Raw genomic sequence first — 18,770 nt, forward strand, 5'->3', positions numbered from 1 at the left:
TTAAGTTACAGATTCTGATGAAATAGTGGTAGTTTATGTGTTCTCTGACCAAATTGATTAATAATTTAATTTTTTTATGATTATTATTTATTTATTTTCATTATTAATCATTTATTTATTTTCTTTCTCATTTGGCCAATATCTCAGGCACCTTTTGAGCTGGGAAGCTAATATTTGGACATGAGTGACCAAGTGATGTGGCTATCAAGGATATTTTTGATTTATTGATTAATCATTTCATCTATTAAGTATTTATTGATTAATCGATTAATTATTTATTGAGTAATCAATTAATTATTTAATTTTTTATAAATGACTTATTTAATTAAATTTCTAAAAGATACATCTTCGGATGAAGCACTACTGGTTTAGTTATGCGATTAGCCAATTGATTATGAAAATATTTTGTGATAATCTTTTATTGATTTTAATTATACAATTAATCAATCAATTAGTGTACACCTCTCCCTCCCAATGCAGCCTCAATGAGCTGCACTGCGGTATTGCCGGGCGCCAGAGGCGCCCCGGCAATGCCGCGCTGCAGCATATTTAATTATTTGGCATGGGGCGGTGTACTTTGAATGTATGTGTACTTGTCTTGTTTTCTTTCTTGTTTGTTTGTCCGGACGATATCTCAGCCATCCTTTGAGCTAGGAAGCTGAAATTTCGGCACAGTAGTGAGCAAGTCCTTTGTCAAATACGGTATTTTTTGTTTTTTGAATAATCAATTAATTGAGGAGTTATTTAATTATTAGCGTTTAATAAAGTACTTATTTAATTAATTAAATTTCATTTCTCTTCTGACCATTATTAACTCAGGCACCTTTTGAGTTAGGAAGCTGATATTTGGACATGCCAATGACCAGGTGATTTGGCTGCAAATGATATTTTTGATTTATTAATTAATCAATTAATCGATTAATTATTTAATTATTCGATGAATAACCAAAAAAAATTTTTTTTTAAAGTTACAGATTCTGATGAAATAGTGGTAGTTTGTGTTCTCTGACCAAATTGATTAATAATTTAATTTTTTTATGATTATTATTTATTTATTTTCATTATTAATCATTTATTTATTTTCTTTCTCATTTGGCCAATATCTCAGGCACCTTTTGAGCTGGGAAGCTAATATTTGGACATGAGTGACCAAGTGATGTGGCTATCAAGGATATTTTTGATTTATTGATTAATCATTTCATCTATTAAGTATTTATTGATTAATCGATTAATTATTTATTGAGTAATCAATTAATTATTTAATTTTTTATAAATGACTTATTTAATTAAATTTCTAAAAGATACATCTTCGGATGAAGCACTACTGGTTTAGTTATGCGATTAGCCAATTGATTATGAAAATATTTTGTGATAATCTTTTATTGATTTTAATTATACAATTAATCAATCAATTAGTGTACACCTCTCCCTCCCAATGCAGCCTCAATGAGCTGCACTGCGGTATTGCCGGGCGCCAGAGGCGCCCCGGCAATGCCGCGCTGCAGCATATTTAATTATTTGGCATGGGGCGGTGTACTTTGAATGTATGTGTACTTGTCTTGTTTTCTTTCTTGTTTGTTTGTCCGGACGATATCTCAGCCATCCTTTGAGCTAGGAAGCTGAAATTTCGGCACAGTAGTGAGCAAGTCCTTTGTCAAATACGGTATTTTTTGTTTTTTGAATAATCAATTAATTGAGGAGTTATTTAATTATTAGCGTTTAATAAATTACTTATTTAATTAATTAAATTTCATTTCTCTTCTGACCATTATTAACTCAGGCACCTTTTGAGTTAGGAAGCTGATATTTGGACATGCCAATGACCAGGTGATTTGGCTGCAAATGATATTTTTGATTTATTAATTAATCAATTAATCGATTAATTATTTAATTATTCGATGAATAACCAAAAAAAATTTTTTTTTTAAGTTACAGATTCTGATGAAATAGTGGTAGTTTGTGTTCTCTGACCAAATTGATTAATAATTTAATTTTTTTATGATTATTATTTATTTATTTTCATTATTAATCATTTATTTATTTTCTTTCTCATTTGGCCAATATCTCAGGCACCTTTTGAGCTGGGAAGCTAATATTTGGACATGAGTGACCAAGTGATGTGGCTATCAAGGATATTTTTGATTTATTGATTAATCATTTCATCTATTAAGTATTTATTGATTAATCGATTAATTATTTATTGAGTAATCAATTAATTATTTAATTTTTTATAAATGACTTATTTAATTAAATTTCTAAAAGATACATCTTCGGATGAAGCACTACTGGTTTAGTGCGATTATGCGATTAGCCAATTGATTATGAAAATCTTTTGTGATAATCTTTTATTGATTTTAATTATACAATTAATCAATCAATTAGTGTACACCTCTCCCTCCCAATGCAGCCTCAATGAGCTGCACTGCGGTATTGCCGGGCGCCGGAGGCGCCCCGGCAATGCCGCGCTGCAGCATATTTAATTATTTGGCATGGGGCGGTGTACTTTGAATGTATGTGTACTTGTCTTGTTTTCTTTCTTGTTTGTTTGTCCGGACGATATCTCAGCCATCCTTTGAGCTAGGAAGCTGAAATTTCGGCACAATAGTGACCAAGTCCTTTGTCAAAAACGGTATTTTTTTTTTGATTAATCAATAAATTGAGGAGTTATTTAATTATTAGCGATTAATTAAGTATTTATTTAATTAATCAAATTTCCTTTCTCTTCTGACCATTAACTCAGGCACCTTTTGAGTGAGGAAGCTGATATTTGGACATGCCAATGACCAGGTGATTTGGCTGCAAAGGATATTTTTGATTTATTAATTAATCAATTAATCGATTAATTATTTGATTAATAACCAAAAATTTTTTGTTTTTTTAAGTTACAGATTCTGATGAAATAGTGGTAGTTTATGTGTTCTCTGACCAAATTGATTAATAATTTAATTTTTTTATGATTATTATTTATTTATTTTCATTATTAATCATTTATTTATTTTCTTTCTCATTTGGCCAATATCTCAGGCACCTTTTGAGCTGGGAAGCTAATATTTGGACATGAGTGACCAAGTGATGTGGCTATCAAGGATATTTTTGATTTATTGATTAATCATTTCATCTATTAAGTATTTATTGATTAATCGATTAATTATTTATTGAGTAATCAATTAATTATTTAATTTTTTATAAATGACTTATTTAATTAAATTTCTAAAATATACATCTTCGGATGAAGCACTTGTGGTTTAGTTATGCGATTGGCCAATTGATTATGAAAATATTTTGTGATAATCTTTTATTGATTTTAATTATACAATTAATCAATCAATTAGTGTACACCTCTCCCTCCCAATGGAGCCTCAATGAGCTGCACTGCGGTATTGCCGGGCGCCGGAGGCGCCCTGGCAATGCCGCGCTGCAGCATATTTAATTATTTGGCATGGGGCGGTGTACTTTGAATGTATGTGTACTTGTCTTGTTGTACACCGCTCCTTTCCTATGCCATCTCCAGGCATTGCAAATCGTCATTGACGGGCACCAAAGGGGGCTCGGCAGTGACGCACGCTGAAAGAGAGTACTCAGTTTTCACTCTGGTTTCTTTCTTGTTTGTTTGTTTTCTTGTTTGTTTGTCCGGGCGATATCTCAGCCATCCTTTGAGCTAGGAAGCTGAAATTTCGGCACAGTAGTGAGCAAGTCCTTTGTCAAATACGGTATTTTTTGTTTTTTGAATAATCAATTAATTGAGGAGTTATTTAATTATTAGCGTTTAATTAAGTACTTATTTAATTAATTAAATTTCATTTCTCTTCTGACCATTATTAACTCAGGCACCTTTTGAGTTAGGAAGCTGATATTTGGACATGCCAATGACCAGGTGATTTGGCTGCAAAGGATATTTTTGATTTATTAATTAATCAATTAATCGATTAATTATTTAATTATTCGATTAATGACAAAAAAATTTTTTTTTTAAGTTACAGATTCTGATGAAATAGTGGTAGTTTATGTGTTCTCTCACCAAATTGGTTAATAATTTAATTTTTTTATGATTATTATTTATTTATTTTCATTATTAATCATTTATTTATTTTCTTTCTCATTTGGCCAATATCTCAGGCACCTTTTGAGCTGGGAAGCTAATATTTGGACATGAGTGACCAAGTGATGTGGCTATCAAGGATATTTTTTATTTATTGATTAATCATTTCATCTATTAAGTATTTATTGATTAATCGATTAATTATTTATTGAGTAATCAATTAATTATTTAATTTTTTATAAATGACTTATTTAATTAAATTTCTAAAAGATACATCTTCGGATGAAGCACTACTGGTTTAGTTATGCGATTAGCCAATTGATTATGAAAATATTTTGTGATAATCTTTTATTGATTTTAATTATACAATTAATCAATCAATTAGTGTACACCTCTCCCTCCCAATGCAGCCTCAATGAGCTGCACTGCGGTATTGCCGGGTGCCGGAGGCGCCCCGGCAATGCCGCGCTGCAGCATATTTAATTATTTGGCATGGGGCGGTGTACTTTGAATGTATGTGTACTTGTTTTCTTTCTTGTTTGTTTGTCCGGACGATATCTCAGCCATCCTTTGAGCTAGGAAGCTGAAATTTCGGCACAGTAGTGAGCAAGTCCTTTGTCAAATACGGAATTTTTTGTTTTTTGAATAATCAATTAATTGAGGAGTTATTTAATTATTAGCGTTTAATAAAGTACTTATTTAATTAATTAAATTTCATTTCTCTTCTGACCATTATTAACTCAGGCACCTTTTGAGTTAGGAAGCTGATATTTGGACATGCCAATGACCAGGTGATTTGGCTGCAAATGATATTTTTGATTTATTAATTAATCAATTAATCGATTAATTATTTAATTATTCGATGAATAACCAAAAAAAATGTTTTTTTTAAGTTACAGATTCTGATGAAATAGTGGTAGTTTGTGTTCTCTGACCAAATTGATTAATAATTTAATTTTTTTATGATTATTATTTATTTATTTTCATTATTAATCATTTATTTATTTTCTTTCTCATTTGGCCAATATCTCAGGCACCTTTTGAGCTGGGAAGCTAATATTTGGACATGAGTGACCAAGTGATGTGGCTATCAAGGATATTTTTGATTTATTGATTAATCATTTCATCTATTAAGTATTTATTGATTAATCGATTAATTATTTATTGAGTAATCAATTAATTATTTAATTTTTTATAAATGACTTATTTAATTAAATTTCTAAAATATACATCTGCGGATGAAGCACTCGTGGTTTAGTTATGCGATTGGCCAATTGATTATGAAAATATTTTGTGATAATCTTTTATTGATTTTAATTATACAATTAATCAATCAATTAGTGTACACCTCTCCCTCCCAATGGAGCCTCAATGAGCTGCACTGAGGTATTGCCGGGCGCCGGAGGCGCCCCGGCAATGCCGCTCTGCAGCATATTTAATTATTTGGCATGGGGCGGTGTACTTTGAATGTATGTGTACTTGTTTGTTTTCTTTCTTGGTTGTCCGGGCGATATCTCAGCCATTCTTTGAGCTAGGAAGCTGAAATTTCGGCACAGTAGTGAGCAAGTCCTTTGTCAAATACGGTATTTTTTGTTTTTTGAATAATCAATTAATTGAGGAGTTATTTAATTATTAGCGTTTAATAAAGTACTTATTTAATTAATTAAATTTCATTTCTCTTCTGACCATTATTAACTCAGGCACCTTTTGAGTTAGGAAGCTGATATTTGGACATGCCAATGACCAGGTGATTTGGCTGCAAATGATATTTTTGATTTATTAATTAATCAATTAATCGATTAATTATTTAATTATTCGATGAATAACCCAAAAATTTTTTTTTTTAAAGTTACAGATTCTGATGAAATAGTGGTAGTTTATGTGTTCTCTGACCAAATTGATTAATAATTTAATTTTTTTATGATTATTATTTATTTATTTTCATTATTAATCATTTATTTATTTTCTTTCTCATTTGGCCAATATCTCAGGCACCTTTTGAGCTGGGAAGCTAATATTTGGACATGAGTGACCAAGTGATGTGGCTATCAAGGATATTTTTGATTTATTGATTAATCATTTCATCTATTAAGTATTTATTGATTAATCGATTAATTATTTATTGAGTAATCAATTAATTATTTAATTTTTTATAAATGACTTATTTAATTAAATTTCTAAAAGATACATCTTCGGATGAAGCACTACTGGTTTAGTTATGCGATTAGCCAATTGATTATGAAAATATTTTGTGATAATCTTTTATTGATTTTAATTATACAATTAATCAATCAATTAGTGTACACCTCTCCCTCCCAATGCAGCCTCAATGAGCTGCACTGCGGTATTGCCGGGCGCCAGAGGCGCCCCGGCAATGCCGCGCTGCAGCATATTTAATTATTTGGCATGGGGCGGTGTACTTTGAATTTATGTGTACTTGTCTTGTTTTCTTTCTTGTTTGTTTGTCCGGACGATATCTCAGCCATCCTTTGAGCTAGGAAGCTGAAATTTCGGCACAATAGTGACCAAGTCCTTTGTCAAAAACGGTATTTTTTTTTTTGATTAATCAATAAATTGAGGAGTTATTTAATTATTAGCGATTAATTAAGTATTTATTTAATTAATCAAATTTCCTTTCTCTTCTGACCATTAACTCAGGCACCTTTTGAGTGAGGAAGCTGATATTTGGACATGCCAATGACCAGGTGATTTGGCTGCAAAGGATATTTTTGATTTATTAATTAATCAATTAATCGATTAATTATTTAATTATTTGATTAATAACCAAAAAAATTTTTTTTTTTTAAGTTACAGATTCTGATGAAATAGTGGTAGTTTATGTGTTCTCTGACCAAATTGATTAATAATTTAATTTTTTTATGATTATTATTTATTTATTTTCATTATTAATCATTTATTTATTTTCTTTCTCATTTGGCCAATATCTCAGGCACCTTTTGAGCTGGGAAGCTAATATTTGGACATGAGTGACCAAGTGATGTGGCTATCAAGGATATTTTTGATTTATTGATTAATCATTTCATCTATTAAGTATTTATTGATTAATCGATTAATTATTTATTGAGTAATCAATTAATTATTTAATTTTTTATAAATGACTTATTTAATTAAATTTCTAAAATATACATCTTTGGATGAAGCACTCGTGGTTTAGTTATGCGATTGGCCAATTGATTATGAAAATATTTTGTGATAATCTTTTATTGATTTTAATTATACAATTAATCAATCAATTAGTGTACACCTCTCCCTCCCAATGGAGCCTCAATGAGCTGCACTGCGGTATTGCCGGGCGCCGGAGGCGCCCCGGCAATGCCGCGCTGCAGCATATTTAATTATTTGGCATGGGGCGGTGTACTTTGAATGTATGTGTACTTGTTTGTTTTCTTTCTTGGTTGTCCGGGCGATATCTCAGCCATCCTTTGAGCTAGGAAGCTGAAATTTCGGCACAGTAGTGAGCACGTCCTTTGTCAAATACGGTATTTTTTGTTTTTTGAATAATCAATTAATTGAGGAGTTATTTAATTATTAGCGTTTAATAAAGTACTTATTTAATTAATTAAATTTCATTTCTCTTCTGACCATTATTAACTCAAGGCACCTTTTGAGTTAGGAAGCTGATATTTGGACATGCCAATGACCAGGTGATTTGGCTGCAAATGATATTTTTGATTTATTAATTAATCAATTAATCGATTAATTATTTAATTATTCGATGAATAACCAAAAAAATTTTTTTTTTAAAGTTACAGATTCTGATGAAATAGTGGTAGTTTATGTGTTCTCTGACCAAATTGATTAATAATTTAATTTTTTTATGATTATTATTTATTTATTTTCATTATTAATCATTTATTTATTTTCTTTCTCATTTGGCCAATATCTCAGGCACCTTTTGAGCTGGGAAGCTAATATTTGGACATGAGTGACCAAGTGATGTGGCTATCAAGGATATTTTTGATTTATTGATTAATCATTTCATCTATTAAGTATTTATTGATTAATCGATTAATTATTTATTGAGTAATCAATTAATTATTTAATTTTTTATAAATGACTTATTTAATTAAATTTCTAAAAGATACATCTTCGGATGAAGCACTACTGGTTTAGTTATGCGATTAGCCAATTGATTATGAAAATATTTTGTGATAATCTTTTATTGATTTTAATTATACAATTAATCAATCAATTAGTGTACACCTCTCCCTCCCAATGCAGCCTCAATGAGCTGCACTGCGGTATTGCCGGGCGCCGGAGGCGCCCCGGCAATGCCGCGCTGCAGCATATTTAATTATTTGGCATGGGGCGGTGTACTTTGAATGTATGTGTACTTGTCTTGTTTTCTTTCTTGTTTGTTTGTCCGGACGATATCTCAGCCATCCTTTGAGCTAGGAAGCTGAAATTTCGGCACAATAGTGACCAAGTCCTTTGTCAAAAACGGTATTTTTTTTTTTGATTAATCAATAAATTGAGGAGTTATTTAATTATTAGCGATTAATTAAGTATTTATTTAATTAATCAAATTTCCTTTCTCTTCTGACCATTAACTCAGGCACCTTTTGAGTGAGGAAGCTGATATTTGGACATGCCAATGACCAGGTGATTTGGCTGCAAACGATATTTTTGATTTATTAATTAATCAATTAATCGATTAATTATTTAATTATTTGATTAATAACCCAAAAAATTTTTTTTTTTAAGTTACAGATTCTGATGAAATAGTGGTAGTTTATGTGTTCTCTGACCAAATTGATTAATAATTTAATTTTTTTATGATTATTATTTATTTATTTTCATTATTAATCATTTATTTATTTTCTTTCTCATTTGGCCAATATCTCAGGCACCTTTTGAGCTGGGAAGCTAATATTTGGACATGAGTGACCAAGTGATGTAGCTATCAAGGATATTTTTGATTTATTGATTAATCATTTCATCTATTAAGCATTTATTGATTAATCGATTAATTATTTATTGAGTAATCAATTAATTATTTAATTTTTTATAAATGACTTATTTAATTAAATTTCTAAAATATACATCTTCGGATGAAGCACTCGTGGTTTAGTTATGCGATTGGCCAATTGATTATGAAAATATTTTGTGATAATCTTTTATTGATTTTAATTATACAATTAATCAATCAATTAGTGTACACCTCTCCCTCCCAATGGAGCCTCAATGAGCTGCACTGCGGTATTGCCGGGCGCCGGAGGCGCCCCGGCAATGCCGCGCTGCAGCATATTTAATTATTTGGCATGGGGCGGTGTACTTTGAATGTATGTGTACTTGTTTGTTTTCTTTCTTGGTTGTCCGGGCGATATGTCAGCCATCCTTTGAGCAAGGAAGCTGAAATTTCGGCACAGTAGTGAGCAAGTCCTTTATCAAATACGGTATTTTTTGTTTTTTGAATAATCAATTAATTGAGGAGTTATTTAATTATTAGCGTTTAATAAAGTACTTATTTAATTAATTAAATTTCATTTCTCTTCTGACCATTATTAACTCAGGCACCTTTTGAGTTAGGAAGCTGATATTTGGACATGCCAATGACCAGGTGATTTGGCTGCAAATGATATTTTTGATTTATTAATTAATCAATTAATCGATTAATTATTTAATTATTCGATGAATAACCAAAAAAAATTTTTTTTTTAAGTTACAGATTCTGATGAAATAGTGGTAGTTTATGTGTTCTCTGACCAAATTGATTAATAATTTAATTTTTTAATGATTATTATTTATTTATTTTCATTATTAATCATTTATTTATTTTCTTTCTCATTTGGCCAATATCTCAGGCACCTTTTGAGCTGGGAAGCTAATATTTGGACATGAGTGACCAAGTGATGTGGCTATCAAGGATATTTTTGATTTATTGATTAATCATTTCATCTATTAAGTATTTATTGATTAATCGATTAATTATTTATTGAGTAATCAATTAATTATTTAATTTTTTATAAATGACTTATTTAATTAAATTTCTAAAAGATACATCTTCGGATGAAGCACTACTGGTTTAGTTATGCGATTAGCCAATTGATTATGAAAATATTTTGTGATAATCTTTTATTGATTTTAATTATACAATTAATCAATCAATTAGTGTACACCTCTCCCTCCCAATGCAGCCTCAATGAGCTGCACTGCGGTATTGCCGGGCGCCGGAGGCACCCCGGCAATGCCGCGCTGCAGCATATTTAATTATTTGGCATGGGGCGGTGTACTTTGAATGTATGTGTACTTGTCTTGTTTTCTTTCTTGTTTGTTTGTCCGGGCGATATCTCGGCCATCCTTTGAGCTAGGAAGCTGAAATTTCGGCACAATAGTGAGCAAGTCCTTTGTCAAAAAAGGTATTTTTTTTTTTGATTAATCAATAAATTGAGGAGTTATTTAATTATTAGCGATTAATTAAGTATTTATTTAATTAATCAAATTTCCTTTCTCTTCTGACCATTAACTCAGGCACCTTTTGAGTGAGGAAGCTGATATTTGGACATGCCAATGACCAGGTGATTTGGCTGCAAAGGATATTTTTGATTTATTAATTAATCAATTAATCGATTAATTATTTAATTATTTGATTAATGACAAAAAATTTTTTTTTTTTAAGTTACAGATTCTGATGAAATAGTGGTAGTTTATGTGTTCTCTGACCAAATTGATTAATAATTTGATGTTTTTATGATTATTATTTATTTATTTTCATTATTAATAATTTATTTATTTTCTTTCTCAGGTTGCCAATATCTCAGGCACCTTTTGAGCTGGGAAGCTAATATTTGGACATGAGTGACCAAGTGATGTGGCTATCAAGGATATTTTTGATTTATTGATTAATCATTTAATCGATTAATTATTTATTGATTAATCGATTAATTATTTATTGAGTAATCAATTAATTATTTAATTTTTTATTAATGACTTATTTAATTAAATTTCTGAAAGATACATCTTCGGATGAAGCACTAGTGGTTTAGTTATGCTATTAGCCAATTGATTATGAAAATATTTTGTGATAATCTTTTATTGATTTTAATTATACAATTAATCAATCAATTAGTGTACACCTCTCCCTCCCAATGCAGCCTCAATGAGCTGCACTGCGGTATTGCCGGGCGCCAGAGGCGCCCCGGCAATGCCGCTCTGTAGGATATTTAATTATTTGGCATGGGGGCGGTGTACTTTGAATGTATGTGTACTTGTTATTTATGTGTTTAAATTAACATTTTTGGTTGTTATCGTTTTTAACAGGCCTCACGATGTTTTTTGACTTCCTGGCTCGCATTTTTCAACGTAAAGCCTCAAAAGGTAAGAAAAATGCAAATAAGTAGAATCTGAGACTATTTCTCGTTCCCACATAGACTTTTCTGTATTGTATACTAACAGAAGTACCCAGCGTTGCTGGACGGGGGAGGGGGAGAGAGGGGGAGGGGAGGGGAGTGGGGGAAGGGGGAGGGATGGGGGGAAAGGGGGAGGGAAGGGGGGAAAGGGGGAGGGAAGGGGAGTGGAGGGGGGGGTGGGGGAGGAATGGAGGGGGGGAGGGGGAAGGATGGGGGAAGGGGAGGGGAGGGGGGAGAGGTGGAAGAGGGGAGGAAGGGGATGGGAGGGGGAGGGGGAAAGTAAGGGGGGAGGCAGGAGAGGAAGGGGGTTCATATATATGCTGGTGGGTGAATGTGGCATTCATCACGTTTCTGAGTTGTGTGATGCTGACCAGGAAGAAGAAGAAGAAGCCGTACTACCAAATTCATACACTTCCGGAATTGATTGATTTGTATTCAAATGTCTGGTGATTGTTTTGTATTTATTTATGCGAATGTGCACTTGTATATAAGTGTGATGAATTTTAAAAAAGTCTTCGGCACTATAGAGTGTTTTTTTTTTTGTTTGTTTGTTTTAACTTTAACTTAACTTAACTTTAACTCCAAAAAAACGAACTTTTTTTTTATAATGTTTTTTTTTGGCCTAAAACATTCCCAGGCACTCACAGATGAACCTTTGAAAGTTTGACGAAGATCCGTTTAGCCAACTCTGAGAAAAATGGCGACACACAGATAGACGTCTCTCTTATATAGTAGATAGCAGAATTACCGGGCAGGGGAGGGGGGTAGGGGGGATAGGGGGTAAGCGGAAGTGGGAGTTGGGGGTAGTAGGCGATAAGGGGGAGGGGGAAGGGTGGTATGGGGGAATGCAGGGGGGAGGGGGGAAGGGGTGGAGGGGGAGGCAGGGGAGGAAGGGGGTTAATCACCTTTTCGTTAAATATATGCTGGTGAATGTGGCGTTCATCCCGTTTCTGCGTTAAGTGTGATGCGTTAAGCATTAAGATGTGTGAAGATGGGAAGGGAGGGGGGAGGCAGAAGAGGAGGCGGGGGAAGGCAAGGGGAGGCAGGAGAGGAAGCGGGTTCATATATATGCTGGTGGGTGAATGTGCCGTTCCTCACATTTCTGAGTTAAGTGTGATGCCGATCAGGAAGGAGAAGCCGTACTACCAAATTCGTCCACTTCCGGAATTGATTTATTTATTTGTATTCAAATGTCTGGTGTTTGTTTTGTATTTATTTATGCGAATGTATACTTGTAACTGTGATTAATTTTAAAAGGCTTAGGCACTATCGAGTTTTTTTTTTTTTTTTTTTTACTGCAATAAAACGAACTTTTTTTTTCACTTTTTGTTTTTTTGTGCCTAAAACACTCCCAGGCACTCACTGACGAACCTTTGAAAGTTTGACGAAGATCCGTTCAGCCATCTCTGAGAAAAATGGCGACAGACAGACAGACAGACAGACAGACAGAGACAGACAGACAGACACACACACAGACAGACAGACATCTCTCTTATATAGTAGATAGAAGAAGTACCCGGCATTGTTGGGTGGGGGCGGGGAGGGGGGAGGGAAGGGGCGGAAGGGAGAGTGAAGGGGCGGAAGGGAGAGGGAAGGGGGGAAGAGGGAGGGGGGAAAGGGTGGAGGGGAGAAAGGGGGAGGGATGGGGGGAAGGAGAGGGGGGGAAGGGAGGAGGAGAGGGGGTAAGGGGGGAGGAGGGGAGGAGGGCAAGGGGAAGGGAAGGGGGAGGCAGGAGAGGAGGAGGAGGAGGGGAAAAGGGGAAGGGAGGGGGGAGGCAGGAGAGGAAGCAGGTTCATATATACAGTCACGTGAAAAAGTAAGCACACCCCATGTAAAGTTTTGACTTTTTCAACATACGTATTTCAACTTCCAGCTACTTGATCTTCATTTCAACAATATTGACAGATAAAGGTGATATTGTGGCGGACACGAAAGCACTGACGCGGTGACATCACCCCGCACACCAAGTGGGGATGGGCCACGCCAGGGAGAGAGGCGTGGCCTCACGATATACGCGGAGTGCGCAGCCCTGAGCAGCTTAGTGCTGCAGTTTGAGTACTTTGAATAAAGACTCTTTTATGAACCGCGTTGTCCGCTTGCTCTTTGCGTAAGCATTAGCGTGCGCAGCATCGCGCTTTATATGGTGACCCCGACGTGATGTGCGGGGTGATGTCACCGCGTCAGTGCTTTCGTGTCCGCCACACGCCGCTTTATATGGTGACCTCGACGTTGGATCTGCCGTAGCGATCCTTCCGAACACGACGCCATTGCAATGGCCAACGACAAGGCAATGGCGATTAAACTTCCCGAATTTTGGGAGGCCCAGGCCGAAGTCTGGTTCATTCAAGCCGAAGCCCAATTTCAGCTTCGGCGCCTCACCAACGACGACATGCGCTACTGCCACGTCGTCGCCTCCCTCGGGCCCGGCACGGCCGCTCGAGTTGTGTCCGTCCTTCGCCACCCACCGGACGGCCACAAGTACGAGGCACTCAAGCGGCTACTCCTAGCCACGTTCGGCCTCACGGACGACGCACGGGCCGACCGCCTCCTGGATCTCCCCGAGCTCGGCGACACGCGCCCGTCGGTCAGAATGGACCATATGCTGTCACTGTTGGGCGACGAAGCCCCCGGTTCTCTATTCCGGGCGCTTTTCCGTCGCCAACTTCCAGCGCAGGTTCGCCTCGCGTTGGCCGGGACCGGGCTAACGGAACCCCGAGCATTGGCGGCCGAGGCGGACAAGTACTTCGCCGCTTCGGACACGCGGGCGAGAGTCGGCGTGGCCGTCACGGCCCTCGTGGCTGATGCTGCTAATGCTGCTGATGCTGCTGTTCCACAGCATCAGCTTATACAGCATACGCAGCATGCTGATACGCACCTCGTGACCGCCGCCACGCCCCGCCCACCGCCGCGGCGAAAACCGCCACCGCGGGGAAACCCGCCAACTCCACCGGCCTGGCGGAGCCAGCCGCGCTCCTCCAGCTCCACCACCTGGTGCTGGTTCCACGCCAAGTTTGGCCACGAGGCTCGGCAATGTCATCCGCCATGCTCCTTCAACAGGTCGGGAAACGCCCGGGCCGGCGCTCAATAATGGCGATGAGCGCCGGCCGTTCGAGCAGCCTGCTGTTCATAACGGACACCTTCTCCGGGCGCCGTTACCTGTGCGACACGGGAGCGCAGGTGAGTGTCGTTCCCGCCGGCACGTCAGACAAGCACGCCGCGGGCGGGGGCCCCGCACTGCTTGCCGCGAACGGGACGCCCATCCGTACGTACGGAAAACGCTGCCTCTCTCTGCGGTTCGGAGGGCAGGTTTTCCGATGGACGTTCGTCACCGCCGACGTGCCCATGGCACTGCTTGGCGCGGACTTCCTGTGCGCTAATGGGCTCCTGGTCGACGTAAAGCGCAGACGTCTTGTCCAGGCCGAGACGTTCAGCTCGCTCGCTTGTGCGCTGCCCAGCTCGTCGAGCAGCTCAACGAGCGGCTTGCCAAGCGGTTTGCCGAACGGTTCGGTTCCGGCCACGTTGGCCTGTACGCTTCCGGCAGCGGACGCATTCACCCGCCTCCTCGCCGGCTTCCCGGCCCTCACGCGGCCCACCTTCTCGGCGGGGGCCGTCAAGCACGGGGTGGCCCATCACATCCCCACCGTCGGGCCACCGGTCTACGCCCGGGCATGCCGCCTCGAGCCGACGAAGCTGGCGGTGGCAAAAGCGGGGTTCGCTACCCTGGAGCGACTCGGCATCGTTCGGCGCTCAGAGCGCTTGGGCGTCGCCGCTGCACAACGTGCCGAAGCCCGGCGGGGGATGGCGACCGTGCGGGGACTATCGCCGTCTCAATGACGCCACCACCCCCGACCGCTACCCCGTCCCTCACATTCAGGACTTTTCCGCCCGTTTGGCGGGCATGTCCTTCTTCTCGAAGGTGGACCTCATACGCGGCTACCATCAGGTCCCCGTCAGGCCGGAGGACGTCCCGAAGACGGCGGTCATCACGCCATTCGGACTCTTCGAGTTCCTGCGGATGCCCTTCGGTCTGAAGAATGCGGCTCAGGCGTTCCAGCGACTGATGGACAGCGTCCTGCGCGACTTGGATTCTGTCTACGTCTACCTGGACGATATCCTCGTCGCCAGCGCGTCCCGCGAAGAGCACCTACGCCACCTCCGCACGCTCTTCGAACGCCTGGGCCAGCATGGCCTGATTGTGAACCCCGCAAAGTGCCGGTTCGGCGCCGCCATAATCGATTTTCTGGGGCACCGTGTCACCAGGCATGGAGCCGTCCCCCTGCCGGCCAAGGTGGATGCGGTGAAGGGGTTTCCGCGCCCCCGCACGATCAGAGGGCTGCAGGAGTTCCTGGGCATGGTTAACTTTTACCATCGGTTCCTGCCCCGTATCGCCCAGCTCCTGCGCCCCCTGCACGAAGCTCTCCGAGGTAAGCCGGGCAAAGGCGACGTTACCTGGACCGAGCAGATGGACACGGCGTTCACGGGCGCGAAGCTCGCCTTGGCTAACGCCACCATGCTCGCGCACCCGGCGTCCGATGCACCGATCGCCCTCACCACCGACGCCTCGGACTACGCAGTGGGCGCGGTGCACGAGCAATGGGTGCGTGGAGCTTGGAAACCGCTGGCATTCTTTAGCCGGCAGCTTCACCCGCCCGAACGCCGTTACAGTACCTTCGACCGCGAGTTGCTCGGGCTTCACTTGGCGGTCAGGCACTTCCGCCATCTGCTCGAGGGCCGTGCGTTCACGGCCTTCGTCGACCACAAGCCGCTGATCTTCGCGATGGGCAAGGTCACCGAGCCGTGGTCGGCCCGGCAGCAGCGTCACCTCTCGGCCGTGTCCGAGTACACGACGGACATCCGGCACGTCGCGGGGAAGGACAACCCGGTGGCGGATTGCCTTTCCCGGGCCGTCGCCCACGCAGTCCACCTCGGCATCGACTATGCCCGGATGGCAGCGGACCAGGCCGCTGACCGCGACGTCCAGGCCTTGCGGACCGCCGTCATGGGCCTCCGTGTCACCGAGGTGCCGTTCGACGGCGCAGGCGCGGCCCTCTTGTGCGACGTCTCCCTCGGGCGTCCTCGCCCCATCGTGCCCGCGGGCTGGCAGCGCCAGGTGTTTGACGCCATCCACGGCCTGTCCCACCCGGGTGCGAGGGCCTCCCAAAGGTTGATCGCCGACAAGTTCGTCTGGCATGGCCTCTGGAAGGCCGTCCGCGGCTGGGCCAGGACGTGCCTCGCGTGCCAGCGCGCCAAGGTGCACCGGCACACCCAGGCCCCGTTGGCCCCGTTCACGGTGCCGGAACGCCGGTTTGACCACGTCCACGTGGACCTGGTGGGACCTCTGCCCCCCTCGCGGGGTTTCACCCACGTCCTCACCATGGTGGACCTCACCACCCGGTGGCCGGAGGCCGTGCCCTTGGCGTCGACGACGGCGGCGGATGTCGCGCAGGCTTTCATCGCCACCTGGGTCGCCCGGTTCGGCGCCCCCTCAGACATCTCATCCGACCGCGGCCCCCAGTTCACCTCGGAGCTCTGGGGGGCGGTCGCGCAGGGGCTCGGGGTCCGGCTGCACCGAACCACGGCATACCACCCCCAGGCTAACGGCCTGTGTGAGCGATTTCACCGCTCATTGAAGGCCGCGCTCCGGGCCACCCTCCGCGACGGCGGCTGGGTCGACAGGCTCCCCTGGGTCCTGCTGGGCCTCCGGACGGCGCCCAAGGAGGACCTGCGCGCATCCGCGGCGGAGTTGGTCTTCGGGCAACCGCTGCGGGTGCCGGGCGAGTTCCTCCCCGACTCCACGGCACCATGGTCCGCGGCACAGCAGCGCTCCGCTCTGCAAGAGACCGCCCAGAGGTTCGCCCCGGTGCCAACGGCATGCCACGGGCACCCACCGACGCACGTCGCCCCGGAGCTTCGCACGGCGGAGTACGTCTTTATCCGCCACGATGCCCACCGGACACCACTGCGGCCCCCGTACGACGGGCCTTTCCGCGTGCTGGAGACCGGGGCGAAGCACTTCACCCTGGACATCGGCGGTACTCCTGACCGCATTTCTGTAGACCGCCTCAAGCCGGCCCACCTCGACGTGGACCATCCACCGCCAGTGGCCCGACCCCCGCGTCGGGGCCGCCCCCCTGCGGGCGGACCCCCGGCACCGCCCAGCCCCGCCACCACGCCGCCCCCCGGTCCTGCTGCCGGAGGCATCCCAGATGGCATCCCTGCATCCCAGACGCCGCCAGTCGCCAGGGGGCGCTTCTGCCGGGTCATCCGTTTGCCCCGCAAACTGACCCTTCAGGTGCGCGGGGATTCTGGGGGGGCGCGTGTGGCGGACACGAAAGCACTGACGCGGTGACATCACCCCGCACACCAAGTGGGGATGGGCCACGCCAGGGAGAGAGGCGTGGCCTCATGATATACGCGGAGTGCGCAGCCCTGAGCAGCTTAGTGCTGCAGTTTGAGTACTTTGAATAAAGACTCTTTTATGAACCGCGTTGTCCGCTTGCCCTTTGCGTAAGCATTAGCGTGCGCAGCATCGCGCTTTAATATAATATATCAAATATCATGAAACATTTACATTTTGTAGTCCATTGTGTAATTTAAATAAACATAAATGCAAATTTCGCATGTGGAAAAAGTAAGTACACCCCTCCATTTATCACTTCTTCAAATACCTAAAATTAGAATCAGGTGCACCAGCTCAGGTGCAAATGATTAGAACATCGTTAGAGAGGATCTTGGAGGAACCTGTCTTATTTAAACCTCAGACATTTAGTTTGGTTTGCTCTTTGTTGTTGAAGTGTGTGGTGTCACCATGCCTAGATCAAAAGAGCTCTTTGAGTCCTTCAGAAAGAAGGTTATAGATGCCGACAAGTCTGAGAAGGGATTTAAAAAAGATCTCCAAACAATTTGAAATCAATCATTCGACTGTCCGGAAGATCATCTACAAGTGGAGAAGATTCCAAACAACTGCCAACTTTTTCAGGCTAGGCCGCCCCAGCAAGTTCAGCCCGAGGGCAGACCGCAAGATGCTGAAAGAAGTCTCTAAGAATCCCAGAATGTCATCACGGGACCTACAGGTAGCTTTTGCAACTGTTGGTGTCAAAGTGCACGAGTCTATCATTAGAAAGATGCTGCACAAATTTGATCTACATGGGAGGTGTGCCAGGAGGAAACCTTTGCTGTCCAGAAAGAACATCAGGGCAAGAATAAAGTTTGCCAATGAACACCTCGGCAAAGACCAGCACTTCTGGAACAATGTGCTCTGGACAGATGAGTCAAAGGTAGAACTATTTGGCCACAGTACCAGAAGACATGTTTGGCGAAAACCAAAGACAGCATTTGACCACAAGAACCTGATACCAACT

General features: G+C 41.8%; 1 protein-coding gene across 12 annotated transcripts in view; it reads left to right on the forward strand.

Annotated features, from left to right (window-relative positions):
* LOC137411652 (uncharacterized) overlaps positions 1–18,770 on the forward strand; it is a 248,836-nt gene that overhangs the window by 147,229 nt on the left and 82,837 nt on the right. For all 12 annotated transcript variants that reach the window (XR_013621776.1, XR_013621780.1, XR_013621773.1 and 9 more), the window contains one exon: positions 11,321–11,377. Coding sequence is in view for 1 of the 12 variants with exons in the window: in XM_068097002.2 (XP_067953103.2) it covers positions 11,329–11,377 (49 nt within the window). In the remaining 11 variants the exon portion in view is untranslated. The remainder of the gene's footprint in view (positions 1–11,320; positions 11,378–18,770) is intronic.

Source organism: Myxine glutinosa, chromosome 1 (assembly GCF_964187855.1).
Source record: "Myxine glutinosa chromosome 1, kmMyxGlut1.1, whole genome shotgun sequence".
Taxonomy (NCBI): Eukaryota; Metazoa; Chordata; class Myxini; order Myxiniformes; family Myxinidae; genus Myxine; species Myxine glutinosa.